At 48.0% G+C, this 19926-nt stretch overlaps 1 protein-coding gene across 1 annotated transcript in view; it reads right to left on the bottom strand.

Annotated features, from left to right (window-relative positions):
* SMO (smoothened, frizzled class receptor) overlaps positions 1-18362 on the bottom strand; it is a 216799-nt gene extending 198437 nt beyond the window's left edge. Inside the window, exon 1 of the mRNA XM_069629579.1 lies at positions 16711-18362. Within this exon, the coding sequence (XP_069485680.1) occupies positions 16711-17257 (547 nt within the window). The 5' untranslated portion in view covers positions 17258-18362. The remainder of the gene's footprint in view (positions 1-16710) is intronic.
* Positions 18363-19926: the final 1564 nt, after the last annotated feature.

Raw genomic sequence — 19926 nt, 5'->3', positions numbered from 1 at the left:
CCGTTTTTTTCTTCAGTGTTTCGCAGCACTTTTTGCCGGAAAGAAAACCATAGAAAAATATGGTGGGTGGGGGGAGGGCATATAGATACATAATAGGAATGAACATAGAACCGCAAGGACTAATTGTACTGTGACACCAGCACACCCTGACTGCACCCATTACATCTTGGGAGAGCACCATAGTTAATAAGTGAAATAAGACTTTTGTCTGCTTTAGCACTTTTTGTACTGTAGTAATCCTAGACTAATAGTATTTCTTTTAACCTTTGCAATGTCACTTCCTGTGATGTGGACAGGGTCAAAGATCATATGGCACCATTCCCTGTGTCGTTGACAGCTTCAAAGACTATGTGATGTCACTTCTGCCACCTGTGGCCTAATGCAGAATTGACATCCCAGAGGGTAATACATAAAGCGTTGATCCAAGAGACTAGCCTGCAGTTGCTACTTGGACGATTCCGAGATGAGATCTGCCGAATGTTGACATTAAGCTTATTGCTTTCCTATTGCTACTATCAGACTCTGAACTAGCTGGGGGGCACTTTCTAAGATACAGAACCCTTGATTCCTACCTCTGGGTGCATATCCCTTATAGGACTGGACCACAAACCTATGCACCATCGATTGAGATGTGTTATGGGCCTGATAGTACTGGGGACAACCTTTTCTGCAAGTCGCTGAGCAGGGTAACTGGCAGAATATAAGGTTGCTTTGACTGCTGGGGCACAAATGTATTTACAGTGGATGCAAGATGTCGCTTACTAAGAACAAAATGAAGGACTTAATTTGCAGGACAAGGAAAGGCCGAGGACACGGCGCTCACAGCTGGTCAGACATTTAGCGATGTTCAGATGTCGCAGGCGGAATCACAAGAATCTAAGGGGCTTTCCGTTATCGCGGACCTGAGGACCTTGCTGGAGAGCAAAATCGATGCAGTGAGCATAGACATGCAACTTCTCCGCCAAGATGTGCGTACACTTGCAGAGAGGGTCACGACAGCTGAGAAAACCCTGAAAGACACTTCTACCACTACTGGGGACCTTGCAGCGAGGATGAAAATCCTGGAGTCCAGAAATGCCATATTAGAATCAAGAGCTGAGGAGGCAGAAGGAAGATCCCGTAGTAACAACATATGGGTGCTGCGGCTGCCCGAGGGCATGGAGGGCCTGGACCCTACTGGTTACATTGAGAACCTGCTCTTTCAGGAGATGGGACCTGAGAAGTTGTCACAAGCATTTGCGGCCGCGAGGGCGCACAGGTCCCTCCAGAAAAGACCCCCGGCCAGTCATCGCTAAGATTTTGAATTTCAGGGACAGAGGTGATACTCCAGTTTTCTAGAGAAGGCGGAACAATACAGAGAGAAATCTGCGATAGCTATATACCCAGATTACACACCTGTGGTGCAACAGCAACGCAACACATTTGTGCCAATTAAAGTGCAGCTTCGGCAGCTTGAAATAAACAAAAAAAACATGCTGATGTAGCCGGCAAGGTTGAAGATCCTGTATGGTGGAAAGACACACTTTGAGACCCTGGCAGCAGCTACCATGTGGCTTGAACACAACAATTTAGGGAGTAGTCAGGAAGATGGGGCCTGAGGACACACATCGGCTACCCCTTGAGCCAGCACTGCATGCTGGGAATATGAGACATGCAACCAGCCGTGGGGATCTGACCCTCATATTCTCCTTTCATCGCCTTTGGGACCGGCTCAGCGGCACCTGCGTTGCGATGGAACAATGATACATAGATGGGCCCAGAATGTATGGAGGGTGCAGTGCTTGGAGGCATCAGTGTCTCAGACTGGTTGTACCTTATCAGGTTTTTAGGGAAATCGCCGAACTGTTGCTGAAGACAGTGGGGGTGGGTGTCAATCCTCCGCTGGATGGTGCCTGAGCTACCCCGATCTTGGCGTTACTTGGTGCCGGCCCTTTTACTTGGTCCCCAATGGCTAAGTATAGCTTTGGTGGTACGAGTATGCCCGAACAGGGACTTACTGTTGGGTGCAGTTTACTCCCCAGGTTTAGGGGGCTGTTGTATTTGATTTAGTTCATTTGTTTTATAGAGCACAGCAGGGTACATGGCCAGTGGGCAACAGGTCTGTGGAGTGTTGGAAGAGCGGGGAAGATTGTAAAGGTTTATGTGCAGGATAGGGTGAGGATGGTTGTGGAAGTTTTTGTCCTGGAATGTGAGAGTACTGAGATCATACATAAGAAGTAATAGGGTGAGGTCGTACCTCCAAAAGGAAAAAGATATCTGTGGCCCTACGACAAGAGACACACCTACTGCCGGAAGGGCAGGAGCAGCTCCTGTCAAGAAGGGGCGGAACGGGATATGGCTGCACTTTCTCACTGATCGCTAGGGGTGTTCTTATATGGGTGGATGCGTCAATCCCCTTCCAATTGTTAGAGGTGGTGATAGATGGGTAAGGGAGGTATGTCATCTTGCGTGGCTACTTGGGCCACAGGGAAGTATGTATTGTTAACTCATATTTTCCTAATTATGGGATACCGGTGGATGTTAGGTCACTTAGTAGTAAGATTGCGATGCAGAGGGCTGTAATGTTACTGTGAGGAGGCGACTTCAACTGTGTGTTGATTTACTCCTAGATAGATCCATTATTCTTAGGGGAGGGGCCTAACCGGCCACTGATGCTCTTAACGGGGCTCTGTCGGAGCTCGCTCTAAGAGCTGTATGGAGGTTGCTACACCCGAACACAAAGGGGTATTCCTTTTACTCGTCCCCCATGGAATTCAACTCCTACAAAACATATAATCTATTTTGGTGTGAATACCTGGAAGAATTCACCAGTGCCGAAAATTTGGGACGTACAATGTCTGATCACTCCCCACTGATGATTAAGTGAGAATCAGGGAAGACCTAGAGCCCCCATCGTGACATGGTCTATGATATGATATGGCATTTGTAACACGCCTATACACAAGTGTTTCAAGGCGCGAAGAGGCAGGGAGGGGGGAACAAAGGGAAAACAGACAACGATCCTACTAGGCCAGGTGTCATTCAGACCGTGCAAGTGCAGGAGTAGGGGGAAGGGAAAAATGCAAGGGGGAGGGGGGAGTGCAATACAAATAGTAGAATAGAAATAAAATAATAAATAAATAGGGCCAGCTGGTGGCAAGTGCAAGGTAAGTGCAGACAAGTGCTGGGGAGGGGATGGGGGAGCTGTAGTGATACAGAGACAGTCCCGCAGTGCAGGGGTTGCCAGGGAGGCAGTGCAAGTGAAGAGTGACTGGGTCCAGGACCGAGGTCGGTGAGAGTGGCCCAGTTGGAGGATCAGTGCAGTTTTGGTGAAGAATTTAGCAGGGGAGAGGGAGAGAGAAAGCAGAAGCGAAGAGGAAGGTTTTGAGGTGCTTCCGGAACCGGAGATGGTTCTCCTCAAGTTTCAGGGAGGCAGGAAGGCTGTTCCAGAGGGAGGCACCTGCCGCGGAGAGAGATCTACCCCCAGCTCGTTGCTTCGAGAAGCGGCTGACCATGAGGGAGTTGGAGACGGATGAGCGTAGGGCTCGAGAGGGAAGATATTTAGGAAGAGAGAGTTGAAGGTATTTAGGCCCCAGGCCCCAGAAGGCCTTGTGGACAATGCAGAGGGTTTTGAACTTAATCCTCGCAGCCACTGGGAGCCAGTGTAGAGATTTCAGTCCTGGAGAGATACGGTCCCTGGGCTTGAGGCCAAGGACAAGTCTCGCAGTTCTGTTCTGGATGAGATGCAGAGGGCGGAGAGTGGAGGCAGGCAGATTAAGATAGAGGCTGTTACAGTAGTCCAGCTTCGAGAGAACCAGGGCTCGGGAGACAGTGAGCTTCTGGGGGAAGGAGAGGAAGGGAAGAATACCTCTGAGGAGGTGCAGCTGGTAATGTGACTTCTTAGAGACGTCAGATATATGAGGAGAGAAGGAGAGTGTGGAGTCGAAGATGACCCCGAGGTTTTTTGCCTTGCAGGTAGGAGCAGGAAGAGGGCCGGCCAGAGAGCTGCAGGGAAGGAGGGAGTGGGTGTGCCGATGAGTAGGATCTCAGTCTTACTAGCATTAAGGCAGAGGTCATTGGCAGCACACCAATCCTGGATAGCAGACAGACAGTCAGAGATGAGGGAGGGAGAGGAGGAGGCTGAGGGTAGCCTGAAAATGAGCTGGGTATCATCCGCATAGCACTGAAAGTTGGGGCAGAGGGCGGCGATGCGGTGGGCAAGGAGTGCCAGATACTGGTTGAACAGCCAGGGAGAGAGATTAGATCCCTGGGGAACGCCACAGGTGGAGAAAAAGGTGTCAGAGAGGAAGGACCCAAGTTGGACCTGGGAGGGTCGATTGGAAAGGAAAGAGGTCAGCCACGCCAGAGCCTGACCAGTGATACCCAGGCTATCACGGAGACGGTTGAGCAGGATGGCATGGTTGACAGTGTCAAAGGCAGAAGAGAGATCGAGCAGAATGAGAACACACGGAGTGTTGGAGTCGAGGTTTAAGAGCAGATCCTCACGGATGTTCAGGAGAGCAGTTTCCGTGCTTCTGGCCGCTCTGAAGCCAGATTGATGGTCATGGAGACTGTCAACAGCTTCAGCATGGAGGTTAAGCTGGGAGATGGCCAGTTTCTCCAGGAGCTTGCCCAGGAAGGGAGTGATGGAGATTGGGCGATAGTTAGCCGGACAGGAGGGGTCGGCAGAGGGTTTCTTAAGGAGAGGGTGCACAAGGGAGTGCTTGAGGGGGGATGGGAAGACTCCAGAGGCGAAGGAGTGGTTGCAAAAGTCAGCCAGGGCAGGAGCCAGGGAGTCGATGTGGTCCTTGATAGTTTTGGAGGAACAGGGGTGAATCTGTTTAGACGAGACTTTCATAGATCGGACTTGTCTGGAAACCTGGTCAGCAGAAAAAAGGGGAAAGGCAGAGAAGGAGGGAGGAGGGGTGGCTGCAGAAGGGCCAGAGGAGGAGCAGGGAAGAGAGGGGGGGGAGGTGATAGGAGGAGAGTGAGGACAGGATGTCCTGAGTTTTAGAGATGAAGTGGGAGGCCAGTGCAGTGCAGAGGGCCTGGGAGGGGACAGGAGAGGTAGAGACTGCAGCAGGGTTGGCAAGCTCCTTGCAGATTTTAAAGAGCTCAGCCGAGTTGTTAGATGCCGCAGAGATGCGGGCTTGGATAAGGGCTCTCTTCTTGGTGAGAACAGAGAGACAGTATTGCCTTTGGAGCAGGCGGCAGGCCAGTTTGTCAGAGGATGAACATGAAGCACGCCATTTCCTCTCTGCCACCCTGCACTTGCGTTTTAGGGTGACGAGATCCGAATCATACCAGGAGTTACATTTGGCTTTGGGCTTCAGGCGGATTTTCATGACAGGGGCAAGGATATCAAGAGTATTAGATATAGCAGAGTGGAGCAAGGAGAGGGCTGTGTCAGGGTGGGAGTCAGCCGAAGGGGTAGGGGGGGCGAGAAGGTGGCAGCGAAAGCCGCAACTGACACGCGCTTCATGGGTCGAATGACCGAGAAGGTGGGTGGCAATGATGAGGGTGGCTTTGCCTGTGGGGTAGGGAGGGTGAGGTGGGAGAATAGGAGAAAGTGATCACTCCAGGAGAGAGGAGTGGAGAGAGGGACAGAGAGGGGAAGGTCAGAAGAGATCAGAGCATCAAGAGTGTGCCCTGCAGAATGAGTAGGCCCAGGCGGGAGAATAGAGAGTGAGAGAGAGTCGCAGAGGTCACGAAGGAGTCCAGTGGGGGGACAGGAGGCATCCAGGTGGATGTTGAAGTCACCAAGAAAGAGGAGTTGAGTGGTAGAGGACAGGAGTGAGAAGGAGAGGTCAGCCCACTCAGAGAGGAAGGAGGAAAGTTGACCAGGTGGCCGATAGATAGTAGCCACGGTAAGGGAATGGCTAGGAGAGAGAGAGAGTCGGCAGACAAGACATTCAAAAGAGGAGTAGGTCTGCGTAGGAGTGACAGTGGCAGGAATCCACTCCGGGAAGATAAGGGCTACCCCCCCCTGCACGGTTGGGTCTTGGCAGAGAGAGGATCTTGTAGCCATCAGGTAGGAGTGTGTCAAAGCTGGTGACAGAGCTGGCCGTGAACCATGTCTCAGTAAGACCGAGGACGTCAATGTCCAGTTCCTCAAGAAGGCGGCAGATATCAGAGGAATGCCTGATGGCAGAGCGAGCGTTGAGTGTGGCAATGTGGAGAAGGTTACCATCCTTGAAGGATTTCCGGGGAGGGGTACAGATCAGAGGTACGCCCTGCGGCGGTATAGAAGAGGGAGGTGAAGAAGGAGCAAGAGAGGGGGCAGGGAGGGAGGGTAGAGGCAAGGTAGCCGAGGACAGATGAGGGGGGACAGCAGGAGAGTCACTATGCCCACAGACGTCCTACGAGATGCTTTTTCAGGGAAGCGCTACACAAAACCATAGAGCAGTACCTGGAAAATAATGTGAGAATTGTGGATAGCTCGGGCACTGTCTGGGAGTCACTGAAGGTGGTGGTTCAGGGAGACATCATAGCTAGGGCGGGGGGGATACTCAGGCAATTAAGGGCAGATCTGGAAGCAAAGGAAGATAAGATCTCTAGCATAGAGGGCCAGAGCCCCGAAAATTGACAATTGGCAGGGGAACTCACCGATTTGTGGTTGCGGTGTGCACAGGCTTGGGGCAGGCTTTCCAAATTAGATGAGGCATGCGTGGCGAAGACACACACTGAGGGGTATCAGGTAGATCACCATGAAAAACGTCATCAGGTTGGGGACTTTTTTTAAAGTGCATTAATAATGCACCCTCCAGGCTATCAAACACTTTCCCCAAATATTGTAGGACTGGAGTAATAATATACAATTATACCCCTCCTAGAATATTTGGGGAAAGAATTTTGGTAGCCAGGAAAAAGTCACCAGAACCTGATGACTTTTTCATGGCAACATTACATGGATCCTGCTAAGGGGGTTAAATCTGGAACGATGCTAGCATGGTTGTGCAAGCGAGAGCGGCCCAAGGTTATCACCACGCTGCTACTAGATGAATGCGGTTCCCCTTGGCGGTCCCAGATGGCCATAAATGAAGTATTCACTGAGTTTTATACTCAACTGTACAGGCACGACACACAGATACCCCAGTGGGAGATTAAGGCCGCCTTTGACCCGATTCGACTCCTGCAACTAACAGAGGACCAGGTTGTGGCCTAAGATCAACCTATTACTTTGGACGAAGTGAAGGAGGCAATTGCTGCACTTTCCACAGGCAAGGTCTCGGGTAGCGACGGGCTCCCGGCAGATTTTTACAAAACCTACAGTTAATTAGTAATGGTGCCGCTATAGCGGATTTATGAGGAAGCTTATGAGACAAGCGCTCTCCCACCTGGTGTTGTACATCCACACGTTATGTGCAGTAGACACGTGCCGTAGGGGCCGGTGTAGTAGGAACAGGAGTGTGTTGTAGATCATGTCGCAGGAGCACGTGTTACAGGGGTGTGTCCTGGCAGTATGTTGTAACAGTGTGCAGTTAATGTGTTTCATAAGCGTGTTATAGAAGCATGTGTACAGTTTGTAGGAAATATTTACATTTATTCCATCAACTTAAAACTGACATCAATGTCAGCTGTGACTTGCCTTAGATGTGAGTTTTTAGGAGATGTTAATTGTGTAATGTACATATTGTAACACTCATACTATCTGTTCCGTACATACGAAAAAGGCGCATTCATTCTACACGTGCTTCATATATAAACACATTTCAAACGCAAATTTGGCCAAGTCGATTTTCGAATAGTTTGTCAGTGCACCAATTCCAGATGAAATCTAGGTGCTTGCAAAGAATTGCGAGATTCGAAGCAGACATTTTTGAGTTATTGTGGGCAGAAAAGAATGTTTCTTTTCCTAAGGGAAACCCCTGTGTTAAATGCTGCTCATAACACGATCAAAGTAAACATTTTTTTTAAACTAAGCAGCCATTAATGTGCAATTCTGAAATGTTGCATGCACAGGGGGCTGCCTCCAAATATTACTCTGGAATATGGTCATATCTTCATGCAGGCCTTTGGAAGTTATTGAAAAAAGTCATTTTCCGAAACGCCATAGAGAGTTCCTCTTAACCTCAACTATGCCTTTGCCAAAGACATAATATATATTATAGAGCAGTGGTCGCCGTAATATAGCTAAGGTGAGTGACATGAGCCATAGGAAATCCAAAAATTCTAATGCTAACAACTTTTGACTTGCAGGACGGATTTGGCTGATATTTTCAAAAAATAAAATAAAATTTAAAAAAAGAAGAAGGTTTGTCACAGGGCCCCCCTGCCCAGACTGGAAATTGTAAAGTGTTAAAAATGAAAAAAAGAAGGGGGAAAAACCCACAAACAAAAAAACAAAACAAAAAAATACTTTTGAATCTATTCCTATTCATTTTCCCATTGAGAAAAAGTCCATGATGTATCAAGCCGAAACGCAAAAACCACTGGAGGAAATTGGACCAAATAAACATTTTGGGCACATTGACTTAATTTCAGGGTTGGGATTATTCCTTCTAGAAGTTTTTAAAATATTTGATGGGGAAGAGGCTGTCCCTTTCTCCCAAAAAATATAGCTATATTTCCCCATGATGCTTTACAGCAGAAAGGCTTTTAAAAAATGAAAAGCCTCCATTTTTTTTAGCTCGATGCATGCGATTCCTGCAGTAACACCGGGGGGAAATGCAAAAACGAAAAGTGCAAAAAATGCTATTTAGAGGAGGAAAAAAGGATGAAATATGAGGCTAGTGGTGGGGGGCGGGAAGAGGATACAAAGTAGAATTAGAGTTGGAGGGAGGTCTAGGGAGCCAGTTACAATTCAAATGTTTTCAGATTATCTGGGGAATCTCAGTAGATTATTGATTTAATAATGCAAGATGGGGTAATGGGAGAGGGCAAGGGAGGGTAAAAGCATCTGTGGAGAGTGGGGAGACGGGACCATGAAAAGAGGATTGGGGCACTCGGTGAGTGCCTGTGAAGGCAGGGAGGAGTTTTTTTTATTTTCAAGCTAGTTCTATCACAGGATTACCGCGGGCATGAGTAGTTCATTGCCATTATCATGGGAATCCTGCGAGAATCGTAAGAGTGAAGACAAAAAAAAAAGAAAACAAAATCAATTTTATACCTTGTGGCCCCAAAGGAACCTATTGGTGCGGCATTCACAGGCCATGGCTAGTGGGCTCCAAATAAACCTATTGGTGCAACATGTACAGTGGCTGAAGTCCATAGCTAATGGATCACGAAAAAAAACCCATTGGTGCAACATGTGTAGAGCCAAAGAACTAACAAAGGACTGGGTTTTTTTTTTATATATATAGAGAGAGGCCTAGGACGGTGCCCAATGGAACTCGTATTATTACAGAAAAAAGGTCCTAGCTCCTCTCAAGTCCTCGCCCTTAAGGATCCAAAATCAATTGTTCGGATACCTAACGACCTGCCCTCCTTAGTTGCAACAAATTGCACTTCCAACCATCATTGAAAATATATATATATATACACACACGCTTTATTACAAAATTCATTCCATATTAAAAAGTTTTTTTTATAAAAACAGCATTTCGACCACAATAATTCATATGTGTGGAGCAACAAAACAACACTTAAATGAAAAAGTAGAAAACAAGTAACGAAAGAAGACAGAAAACCAAAGATAGAACTAAAGGAGTTCTGTATTTAACGTGAAAAGAAACACCTGCACCTTTAATAAGCAGAAAAACAGAAACACAATTAATGTAGCAAATGTAACTCATTAGTGGTTATTAATATTACAAACACACACTTCCAATTGTATACCAAACAACACATAAAAAATACACAATATGAAACATTAGCATCTTAGGTCCAAATACAAAATCTGATGTCTAATTATGAATCTATTAAATTAATAATGAGATCCTATTATTAATTCTAGGTAGACAGCAGCTCTTAATGCCTTGTTAAAATCGTGACAGTCATCTCACAGCCAGAGAAACCCGATATGTTTCATTCCCATAGATCTTCAAGAGAATTATTAACGGGAAATTCTTCAGGGGGGGGGGGTGTACTGTAGACAACAATCGGAATTACAATAACTGGAACAATTCATAGTATTAACAGTGCGACCTGATGCAAGCAAGCGGGGCAGCTCTTTGATGAAAGTCTCTGAACACTGTGTGGTGTCAGCCTCACTGCCAACTTATTATTAGTAGCAGGGGTAAAAGGAGAGTCTTCACGCGAGGAGGTTCCGCCCTCTTAGGCACAGGGTCTTGTAATAAATATCAATGGCGGCAAGACTTAGAAATCTTCATGCGGCCGAATACTTCAAAAGAAGACACAGCTTCAAACGTTCTCACACCAGTAGCCTTAAGGAGCACTTCACTGTGTCTTTCCTTGGTCCTCCAACTTCAGAGACGCCGCTTCCGGTCTGGGTCCAGGGCAGGGAATATGTGTAGAGCCCACGGCTAGTGGGCTCTAAACAAACCCGTTTTAAAATATACAGTGGAACCAGCCGAAAGTCACGCTCACTGGCCAGGGCCAAAAGCCATGGTTAGTGGGCCTCAAGAAAACCTACAGGTAGAACATGTATAGTGGCCATGGCTAAAGGCCATGGCTAGCGGCCCTTGAATAAACTATGGTATAACAATACCCTTAAAAGTCACTGAAAAAAGCTTAACAAGGCGTACCCCGCTATAAAGTCCCTGAGCACATACATATCAGATGGGATTCACAATGACATACAAAATTAGAGGCCGGCAGGATATCTGAATGGGTTGAGCACTTGCTGCTTTGATCTGTGGGTGATCTGCAGGTCACAGGTTCGAATCCTAGCAAGGCCAACTCGTACTTTCATGGTCAATAAATGAGTATCAACTCCAGTTGGGTGATATTGTATGCATATTTGTTATAAGCTCTTAGGCCAAGGTTCTATGTAAATAACACATTATTAGATCCTAGGGGTCATCAACGGGGGGATGCCGAGTTAAGATGATCGTCACTTCCCACATCTGCTGCATTTCAAGGGTTTTGTTACGTTAAATCTGATCAAGTTTTGTTACGTTAAATCTGATCAAGAAATCCCTCAAAAATATTTGCCAAATCGTCTACAAGAGTGTAAGCCACATCAGGTAGACTTTTCCCAAGAGTGGACAGATGATAACGCCTCAATCCCGCTCTCTGGACTCTCCTTTGGCTCCCAGTCAAAGAGATTCCAATTCAGAACCCTCTTATCGCTCACTGTGCCTTCCATGACAGAGGCCCAGAATCCACCAAGAGGAAATGCATCCACTACATGCTGTAACAAAGTCACTCCAGGTAAGCTAAGGAACGGGCAGCTGGAGAGCCTAGGGACAGCTTTCCAGGGTGCGACACCGGCCCTGGAAGCACTATATAGGGGATTACCTAGTGCCTGAGTCCATCCCATATCTAGCCCTGTGTGTGTTCTACCTCACACAGTCGAAAAGAATCTCCCCATGGTTTCCAAGTAGAAGATGTAGTATGTATTCAACAGAGAACATTTCTGGTTTAAGAAGTATGGATCAGCAGGCTCTGCTCGTGGGACTGCGGCAACCCCATGTTGCACCCAATAGAAGAACATGCCACAGATTGACCAGTGTGCAAACAGTTCATGTCGGACACCGCAAGACGAGAGCTTGCAGGTAAGCCTAACTTTGGCAAGCACAGGCAATGCTTAGGAGTTGGCTGTATATGGACACAACCAGACTCCCAAGATGACAGGCTGCCCTTATGAGCGCCTGTGTTTGTATCCATGGCGGCCAAGCCCACTGCACACAGTGCCCCAGATATGATTTTGAAGCAAGAGTTTTTTGCTTCGTTTTCTAAAGTTGGGAGCAAAATGATTTTTTAGAGAGTAAAATTGTAAGGTCAATTCCCAATGGGAGTATTTTATAAGCGAGTAAAAATGTTTTAACTGTAAAACGGAAATGTGTTTGGAATAATTATTCCTTTGCATCTAGTTATTCATTCATATTAAAAAAGATACAAGTTCACTTCTTCCAATCAGGTAGTAAAAATAGTTGTTTCTTCCTGTGTTACTATGTGCACTACTGGTCCTAACATTTCCATGGAGCTGTGTGGCTGAAAGCAGGAGCGCAAATATCCATTTGTGTCCATTTACTATTTTCTGTTAGAGTATTTTTACTCCCCATTTTTATTTTTAGGGAGTATTTGCCTATTTTTAGGGAGTAGAAGTGACCAATACACCTCATATCTATAGGGCTGACAGGCTGGTTCATGTGAGGAATCTGTAATCCAAGCAGAGATACCGCTCCCAACTTTGGTATTGATATTTTATTTGTATCGCACCCGTACACAAGTGTTTCAGAGCGCGACAAGGCAAGGGAGAACAAAATAGGCCCATTGACAGTGAGAAGCGCAAGTGCATGGGAGTGGGAAAGGGGGAGAGGTGGAAAGTGCAGAGCAAAGGAAAAACAGATAAATTATCAAATAAATAAATAATAAAATAAAATGATAAAAAGCAACAAATAGTGGTACTGCAGCCAGCAAGTGGCAAGTGTTGGGTTTAAGGCAGCAGACACAGTATGTCTTATAAGTGCAGGAAAAAGAGGGGGGAGGGGGATTACAGATACAGACCGCAGTGCAAGGGAATGCCAGCAGGCAGTGCGGGTGGATGGCAGGGTGAGCAGGTACCTGGGCGTGCAAGTCAGAGGTTAGGCCAAGTGCATGGTGCAGAGAGAGAGAGAGGGAGAGAGTAGATCAGCAGGGGAGAAGAAGAGAGAAGGCAGAAGTAAAGAGGAAGGTCTTGAGGTGCTTCCGGAACCAGAGATGGTTCTCCTCAAGTTTCAGAGTGGCAGGGTGGCTGTACCAGAGGGAGGCCCCAGCCGAAAGGGGCCACAGATTGACCACTCACAAGCTCACTTTTGTCCCAGGGGGGGATGTAATCAAGATCCCTGTCGGGACATAAGTCTGGGAGTTATTAAGTTGGATGGTGAACATTGAGAGAGGACGGTTTAGGATTTGTAGTGGTAGTAAATGGCATGTGTGGTAAAGCATGCACTAGTGTGCATCCAAATTGCCATAGCAGAGTGACAGCATTCACGTTTTGAGCTACATATTCAAGGTTCCATTATTCGGCAGTGGATTGCCATGGCTGCGCTACCTTTGGGGCTGTGCCACCGCAGGCAAGCGATGCGCAAGGAAGAGGGCACGCGCAGGGCGGGTGTGGAAGTTCTGGAGACTGATGGCACGCAACGGGAAACTGTGTGGAATGCCCACTGCCCACATTAAAACAAGAGGAACCACTTTCCTATCCACATTTCGTGTGCAAACAAGTAATGAGTGAATGTCAGCATGGGGGAATAACCATAAAGAACACGTTCACAGGCTGTGCGTGGTGGCGCCGCAAAACGACTCACGTTCTGTGGTACGCCTTTATAAAAGCCGCCGACGCTGAAACCACATTACTTTACAGCATTGGTACTTCTTTGCCGAGCCGGTCAGACCTCGCAGCAAATGCCCCGCTGGAGTACTTCTTGCTGCAGTCGCTCCGAGCTTTGCGGGTCCCTGGAAGGGTGAAGGTACCTTTTCCTATTAGGGAGAGTTCCAAAGCGTTACTCACTGGTGGCTTTCAGCAAACGTGTTCCGCTTCGGCTGAGACTCCCCTACTAGCTGCAATATACCAACTCATGACCAATTATTCAAGATATGTTAATGCTCATGTTATTAGACGTGTGAACGATATAAAGTGATCAATTATGGGTTGGTCTCTTTCCAGGAGGTGCCTTAAAAATGGATCAGGGGCTTGGGCGTTCTGGAGTAGTGCCCCATGGCAGCATTTTAATCTGGCGGGCGATGCCCCTTGGCCGATTGAGATTTCATTCCGAAGCAACGAGTGGCTGATGACTACAGGGGGGTCTGATGGCAGGCACCAGGGAGGTTGACGTGGGTGGGGGGGGGCGTGGGCTATCGCTGGGGTCGGGTCATGGGCAGGACGGGCTGATAATGCTAGTGGCTGGATGGGCCAACACTTTGGGTAAGAGGCACGAAGAATAGTTAGATGATGCGAGAGGATGACAGGCGGGCACGATGGGCTGGAGTGGCAGGCAACAGAAGTTCCATGAGCACTCTGGAAAGGGGCGCTGGCCAATCAGGATGCTCGGAACGTGGGCTGCATTGTATGGTACAAGCAGGCACTAAGAAAGTGAGGGCACAGCTATTTACACTGTAGGGTCAGCGAGTCAGGAAAAGTCAAAATAGCTGGTTGGATGGGCCCGACTGTCCATGTCCACAGCCCATTTCTGGGTACAATCAAGTGAAGAGAAACAGCACACCCAAGCACGCACCTTTCGGGCTGCACAACATTCCCAGACCGCCATGGCTGTATCTAAAACCCACCCTTTTAGAGGAAGTATCCAACACAACCGGATGTGGTTCGTAACCCCGGGCAACCCGTCGCTGTAGTTTCAAAATCTCCATTCACTGTACAGAAGGGGTCTCACTGAACTCTTGGCAGTCAACGAATAGCAAGAAAGAGCCTATTGCGGGGAAAAGGGAGGCTCTTTGAGTGGGCTATGTAAACGCCAGTCCATCTAAAGGCATGTCTGAGGCCACGTGAAGGACCACTGGGAGCCATTGTGTGTTCTGGCCAAAGCGAAGGTTTATTCACACCTCCTCCATTTAATAGTGGTATTCAATGTACAATTTTGCAGCCAGAAAAAAAAAAATCTACACAAATCAGTACATTTCGAAGCATGTGTGTTTAAATTAAATTAGTAACAGCTACGAGCCGCACAGAACTCCACTGCCGACTACCTACTGAAAGGAAAAACTTGACAGATGGGGTTTCTAAATGTAATTAACATGTGGGACTTTGCAACGCTTGCGAGCATCTGATAGTGACATGTTTGCCTTCATGAATTAATCTTTTAGAACACTCTCTAAGCACGGGACGGGGATTCAAACCTGTGTTGCTTCCAAGACAAACAGGCTGCCCATGGGCTACCCGCTTAAACTTTTAGACTAATTAAAAGCAGCAGCAGTTGGGTAAAATACTAAATGTGTCAGCAATGTTGCTGCAAAGCATAGAGGGTGCATATTTTGTCCTCCATGAAAACGTCTTCAAACTTCGTTGCCCTTTTATTGGAGATACTAGAGGTTGTTTTAGGGCTGGGAGGAGATGTGGTTTTGGGGCTGAGAGGAGGTGTGGTTTTGGGGCTGAGAGGAGATGTGAAATAATATGTTGAGATATAGAGCCTTTCGGTCTTCAACTCGAACTCTCTGCAGATCAGCAGCTTCTCGAAGTAGAGAGTTGGGGGAGGGGGGGTGGTAGATCACTCTCCTCTGCACGAGCCTCCCTCTGGAATGGCCTCCCTGCCCCTCTCAAGCTGGAGTCAGATCTCCTTGAGTTCCGGAAGCTCAAGACCCTCTTTCTCTTCTCCCTTCCCTCTCCCCTGCCAATACCCCTGTCTCCTGCAGCGACTGTCTGCTTGGTTCCCTTCGAGTGCTACAGGGCACCACCGCCCAGTCCACCCCGCCTCACACTTAACTTGTGGACCCTTACCAACTGCACCCCATGCAATCTCTGGCACATGCCCTCCTGCCCTTCCCATAGCACTCGCCTAGCCCCTGTTGCCCTCTCCCCTCCTCCCTCTCTTTCACTTGCACTCTCTCCTCTTTACCCTACACATCCCTTCCCACCCTAGCACTTTGCATTCGTGCAGACCGGCACTCCCCGCCCCGACCCCCTCACACTTCTTGGTACTGCACTTGCACGATCCGAATGTCACAAGGCCTAGTAGGACCATTTACTGTTATCTTTCTCCCTTGTTCCCTCCCCCCTTTTTATCTTGCGGGGCCATGAAACACTATTTGTTGTATAGACGCCTTACAAATATCCAATCAAACAAAAATAAAATATATGGTCTAATGGGTCAACCTAAGAAGTTCGTGGGGAGCTATGCAACGATCTTTTGGGGTACATGGGATAGTATAGTGGCCCTATGCAAGTGGACTGATGGATTTAAGCAAGGGTCTAATTGGGGGGTTGTTTCAGAACCTGTGGCCCATGTTGTGGTGAGGGCCTTAGAGTCTGCGAGAAACAATAGGGCTGTACAATATTTCTTAGTAGGGGGGATATGCGAGGACCCATCGGGTCCTACGTGATCACTTGGATAAGTCAACAACACTAGCACCGTCTTGCATTTTGCCACTAACCTAACCCAACCACAAGCTTGCTTTCAGATCTGCCAGAACCTGGACTCCATCCAAATGGAAGCCGTGCAGAGTATAAACCCTAATAACATTCTCAGACTCCATAGCACTGATTCTTTCGACTTGAAAGGCTAAGTGTACCCATGAGGATTTGAACCAGCGACCTTCGGAAAACGCACCCAATTCTGCATTCATCTATTAATCCGATGAGCTACCTATACATGATTGATGGCCCCATGGGACATAAGCAGCGGGACCTGTACTTACTGTGTTGGACTTGTAGTTTCCCTCTTCACATTTTAAGTATGGTCCTACATGTTCCAGCATGCAAAGAACGTTTTGATAAAATGGCAGAATTGGCTGACTGGTCACAGTGTGAAATAACACCACAGATAAAGAAGAACTTGAAACTTTGACCCGACACTCAACCAGAGAACCTGGAGAAAGGAGGGTCAAGCCTAGGTACCCAAAAATCACCATGGGCAGATGCAATCTGACAGCTAGAAAAGAACAAAAAGGGGTCACACATGACAGTCAAGACTATCTTCTCCACTGACGCCATGAGTGGGTGGTGGGCCTTACCTGACCAGAGGAGCAGCTTCTGGTTGGCATCTTCCTGAGAGCTTGAGTCTTCGGCCAGAGCAATGGAGGTGAGGCCATAGGGCAGGGTGGACCCCAGGCAGACATTGTACTTCAGCGCCTCGCAGGTGGCTGTCTTTTTGCATCGGTCCAAGTAAAAAGTCTCATTGGCACCCTGGGCTCCCGCCACCGCCGGCAGTAGAAGCCACAGTACCAACAACAGGCAGAGCCACTGAATCAGGCCTTGCTCCACCAGAGACATCTTGGAACGCCCCATCATCCGTGCAGGAGAGTCTGCTGAGCCCCCAAATACAACTGTTTCTAGATGGTGACTTGCTGCATCGCAAACCGGAACAGGCTCCAGCCGCCCTAACTTGCTCTCTATTACAAGGTCTGAGCAACCCTCAGCATCAGCGGCTGGACGTTTTGCCACGCTGTTCCTTATTGGAGGGTGTAGACAACCCCCAAACCCAACCGGCACCATTCGTTGCCCCATCCTCAAAGACCCTACAAGGTGGTACAAAGACCTTTCAAACTTATCTGGATCCATTCAGTTTCCTGCTTCCATAACCAAAGGAGTGTCTTCGGAAACCCCAAACCCAAAAGGTCGTAGTCGTTAGATATCCATCCGTCTTAGAAATCCCCAAACTCAAATAGTCATAGTTCATTCTCTATTGGTGGGTCCAAGCAACAGCCAAACCTACATGGTTGCCCCAATTTGATGCACATCGGAAGATCCAGAGCACCCCCAAACCGTGCAGGTTCAAGATGTCGCCTTGCCTCCTTCCACTTAGGAACATCCAGGCAATCCTCAAATGCTCCAGGACTGTATCTCACCTCACTGCTCATTGGGTAGCCCATATACTCAGCAGGATTTTGTTGTTCAATTTTACTCTACATCAAGGTATTCAAAGAACCCCGAAACTCAACGCCCCCCGAGATCGCCCCATCCTAGGGTCTAACCTTCCAGACAACTTTTCTTGGGGGTGCAAAATAATTTATCAGCAGGCAGCTGGAAAGGACTGGAAATTCCCCAGCGCTTTCAAACTGCATAGGCTTCCCCTCCGGAGCACCATCCCAAACAGGCTGAGGTGGGGGCCACCTCTTTCCAAGCATGATCCCCCATCGCCCCCAAACCTCAGGTGGCCTTCACATCCGTACACCACATCACTGCAGGCGCTTTGATGGTTCAACGGGCGGCAACACAACGGTCCGAGCAGCCACACGCACAGCCCAGAAGAAGCAAAAAAACTCCTTCACCGGGAAGCGAAACTTTCCCGGCGCCGCTTATCTGCCGATTGCCCCTTGCGGAATCGGGAGAGGGAATTCGAGCCCCGAACCGCCCGGCCACAAACCGGGGGGGCTGTCGTCCGACTTTCCTTCCAGCTTTGTTGTGTCTCCTTCCCCGTCTTCAACTCGCTGGGATTTGCCCCCGCCTCGTTTTCTTGTCCTTCCAGTACTCGAGGCGAAGTTCGCGGTGTGCGAAAAGGAAAAAGTCCAACTTTTTTTGACGCGAATAAGCTTGTTTGTAACTCGTGCAAAACACACGCTTCGTCCTCCGCCGCGGCTCTTTGTGGCTCCCTCCTTGTGTATTTTTTTTCTTTCTCTGCCCCCCTCCTCGACGGGCTCCTCTCAGGAATGCAACATGATGGAGGAGGCAGACTAAAGAAAGACAAAAAAGGCTTCTCCCCTCCCCCGGCCCTGCTACTCCGCCCCCTTTGGGAGAAGCAGGAGGATTCGGGGGAAGAGGAGGTTGACAAGCTACGCTTTAAGTTGAGGACAGTGCCGACCCATCTAAAGTGGCACTTTGTATTTTTCAAGGTGTTGATAAACATAACAAAAAAATGAAATATGCAGTTCGCATTTGTTTAAGAAAAGTACTTAGTGATTACATTTTGTGCCTGTCGTTTTTACAGCGTAGTTGTTTGATAAAGTTCTGCCCGCAATGTTAGTAAATAAAGCAGTGGGTTGCAGGCGGGCACATACATTTTTGCCTGTGCTGTATATTTTGTTTCTGTTGCCTTTGAGAATGCGTACATCGCTCAAACCGAAATCTGTGCTCTGTTAAAAGAAGAAAATAAATACAAAAAATTAAGCAACATACAACAATTCTTCAAAAATGATTGTTTCCAAGTAAATATGTATTCATTCAGATCATGCGTTGCGAATTTCGAGAGGGTTGTCGTATGTTCCATGGGGGGCATTTTATGATACACGGCTGGACGTGGACCACAGGAGCCGCCGTATTCCTTACACACTCCATACTCACACAACCCACAGAAATTTCAAGTTTCCCGTGGCCAGGCTATCCAATCCTATTTTTCTCTACTTTTGAATGGTAGTTTTTTTCTTTCCCAATTGAGATTTAGTTGAACTACCAGTCCCAGAATTCCAAGTGCAACGGGCCTGGCTGGCATTTTCACACAACGGCCACTAGAAACGTGTGAACTCTGAACCCACACGGTCTTCAGCTTTACCCTTCCTTACCTAGTCCCACTGTTCCTTGATTTTATTACTGCCACTTCTACGGGAAGTCTGTCACATTAATTCCAGAGCCTTTCTGTGACCATAGGTTTTCTGCTGAGACTTAAGTTATCACATTCCTCTATGGCACCCTGGTCACCCCATTCCAGTGCTAGGCTTTGAATTTATTTTAGTTTTATGATAGTCCATATTATACAACTGCGACCCAGTACTACAAAACACAGAAAGCAATTAATGGAGTAATACAGATCTAGGACTGAGGCATGTTATAACCCCTAAGCCGCCCCACAGTTTCATACAAGAAGCAGTGCTGGAAAAAGGACGGGGCTGTAGGGGGAAGGGTGGGGCAGGGCCAAGAGCAGGGCTTCAGGCCAGGGGGGCAACAAAGTGGGTCTCATAATGAGGATGGCGGGTTGCCGCCATCCTCGTAACAACGAATCTGCCGCCTGACTTCCCAGTGCCACCAGGACATTACAAGTCCCGGTGGAGCGGGAGGTCAGGCAGCAGATTTGATAACTCCTTATTTCCGTGAAGTCTCATAGGCCTCAATGGGAATGGGATCACAGAAGCACTGGCACCATTGTTAATGGTGCCGGTGCTTACGTGACAATTCTGCGGGTGGGTGCCGTTGCGTCCGTCAGGTCAGACCTTCTGTGCACATCGGCCCCTGTATGCAGAGTAAGAGTGTGGCGGTCCGGAAAGGTGACGGTACATTGGAGTTTCTTTTTACCCGTA

The sequence above is a fragment of the Ambystoma mexicanum genome, chromosome 12, assembly GCF_040938575.1.
Source record: "Ambystoma mexicanum isolate Mex_15411 chromosome 12, UKY_AmexF1_1, whole genome shotgun sequence".
Taxonomy (NCBI): Eukaryota; Metazoa; Chordata; class Amphibia; order Caudata; family Ambystomatidae; genus Ambystoma; species Ambystoma mexicanum.
Note: the sequence above shows the minus strand (reverse complement) of the source record. Positions and strands in the feature narration are given on the sequence as shown.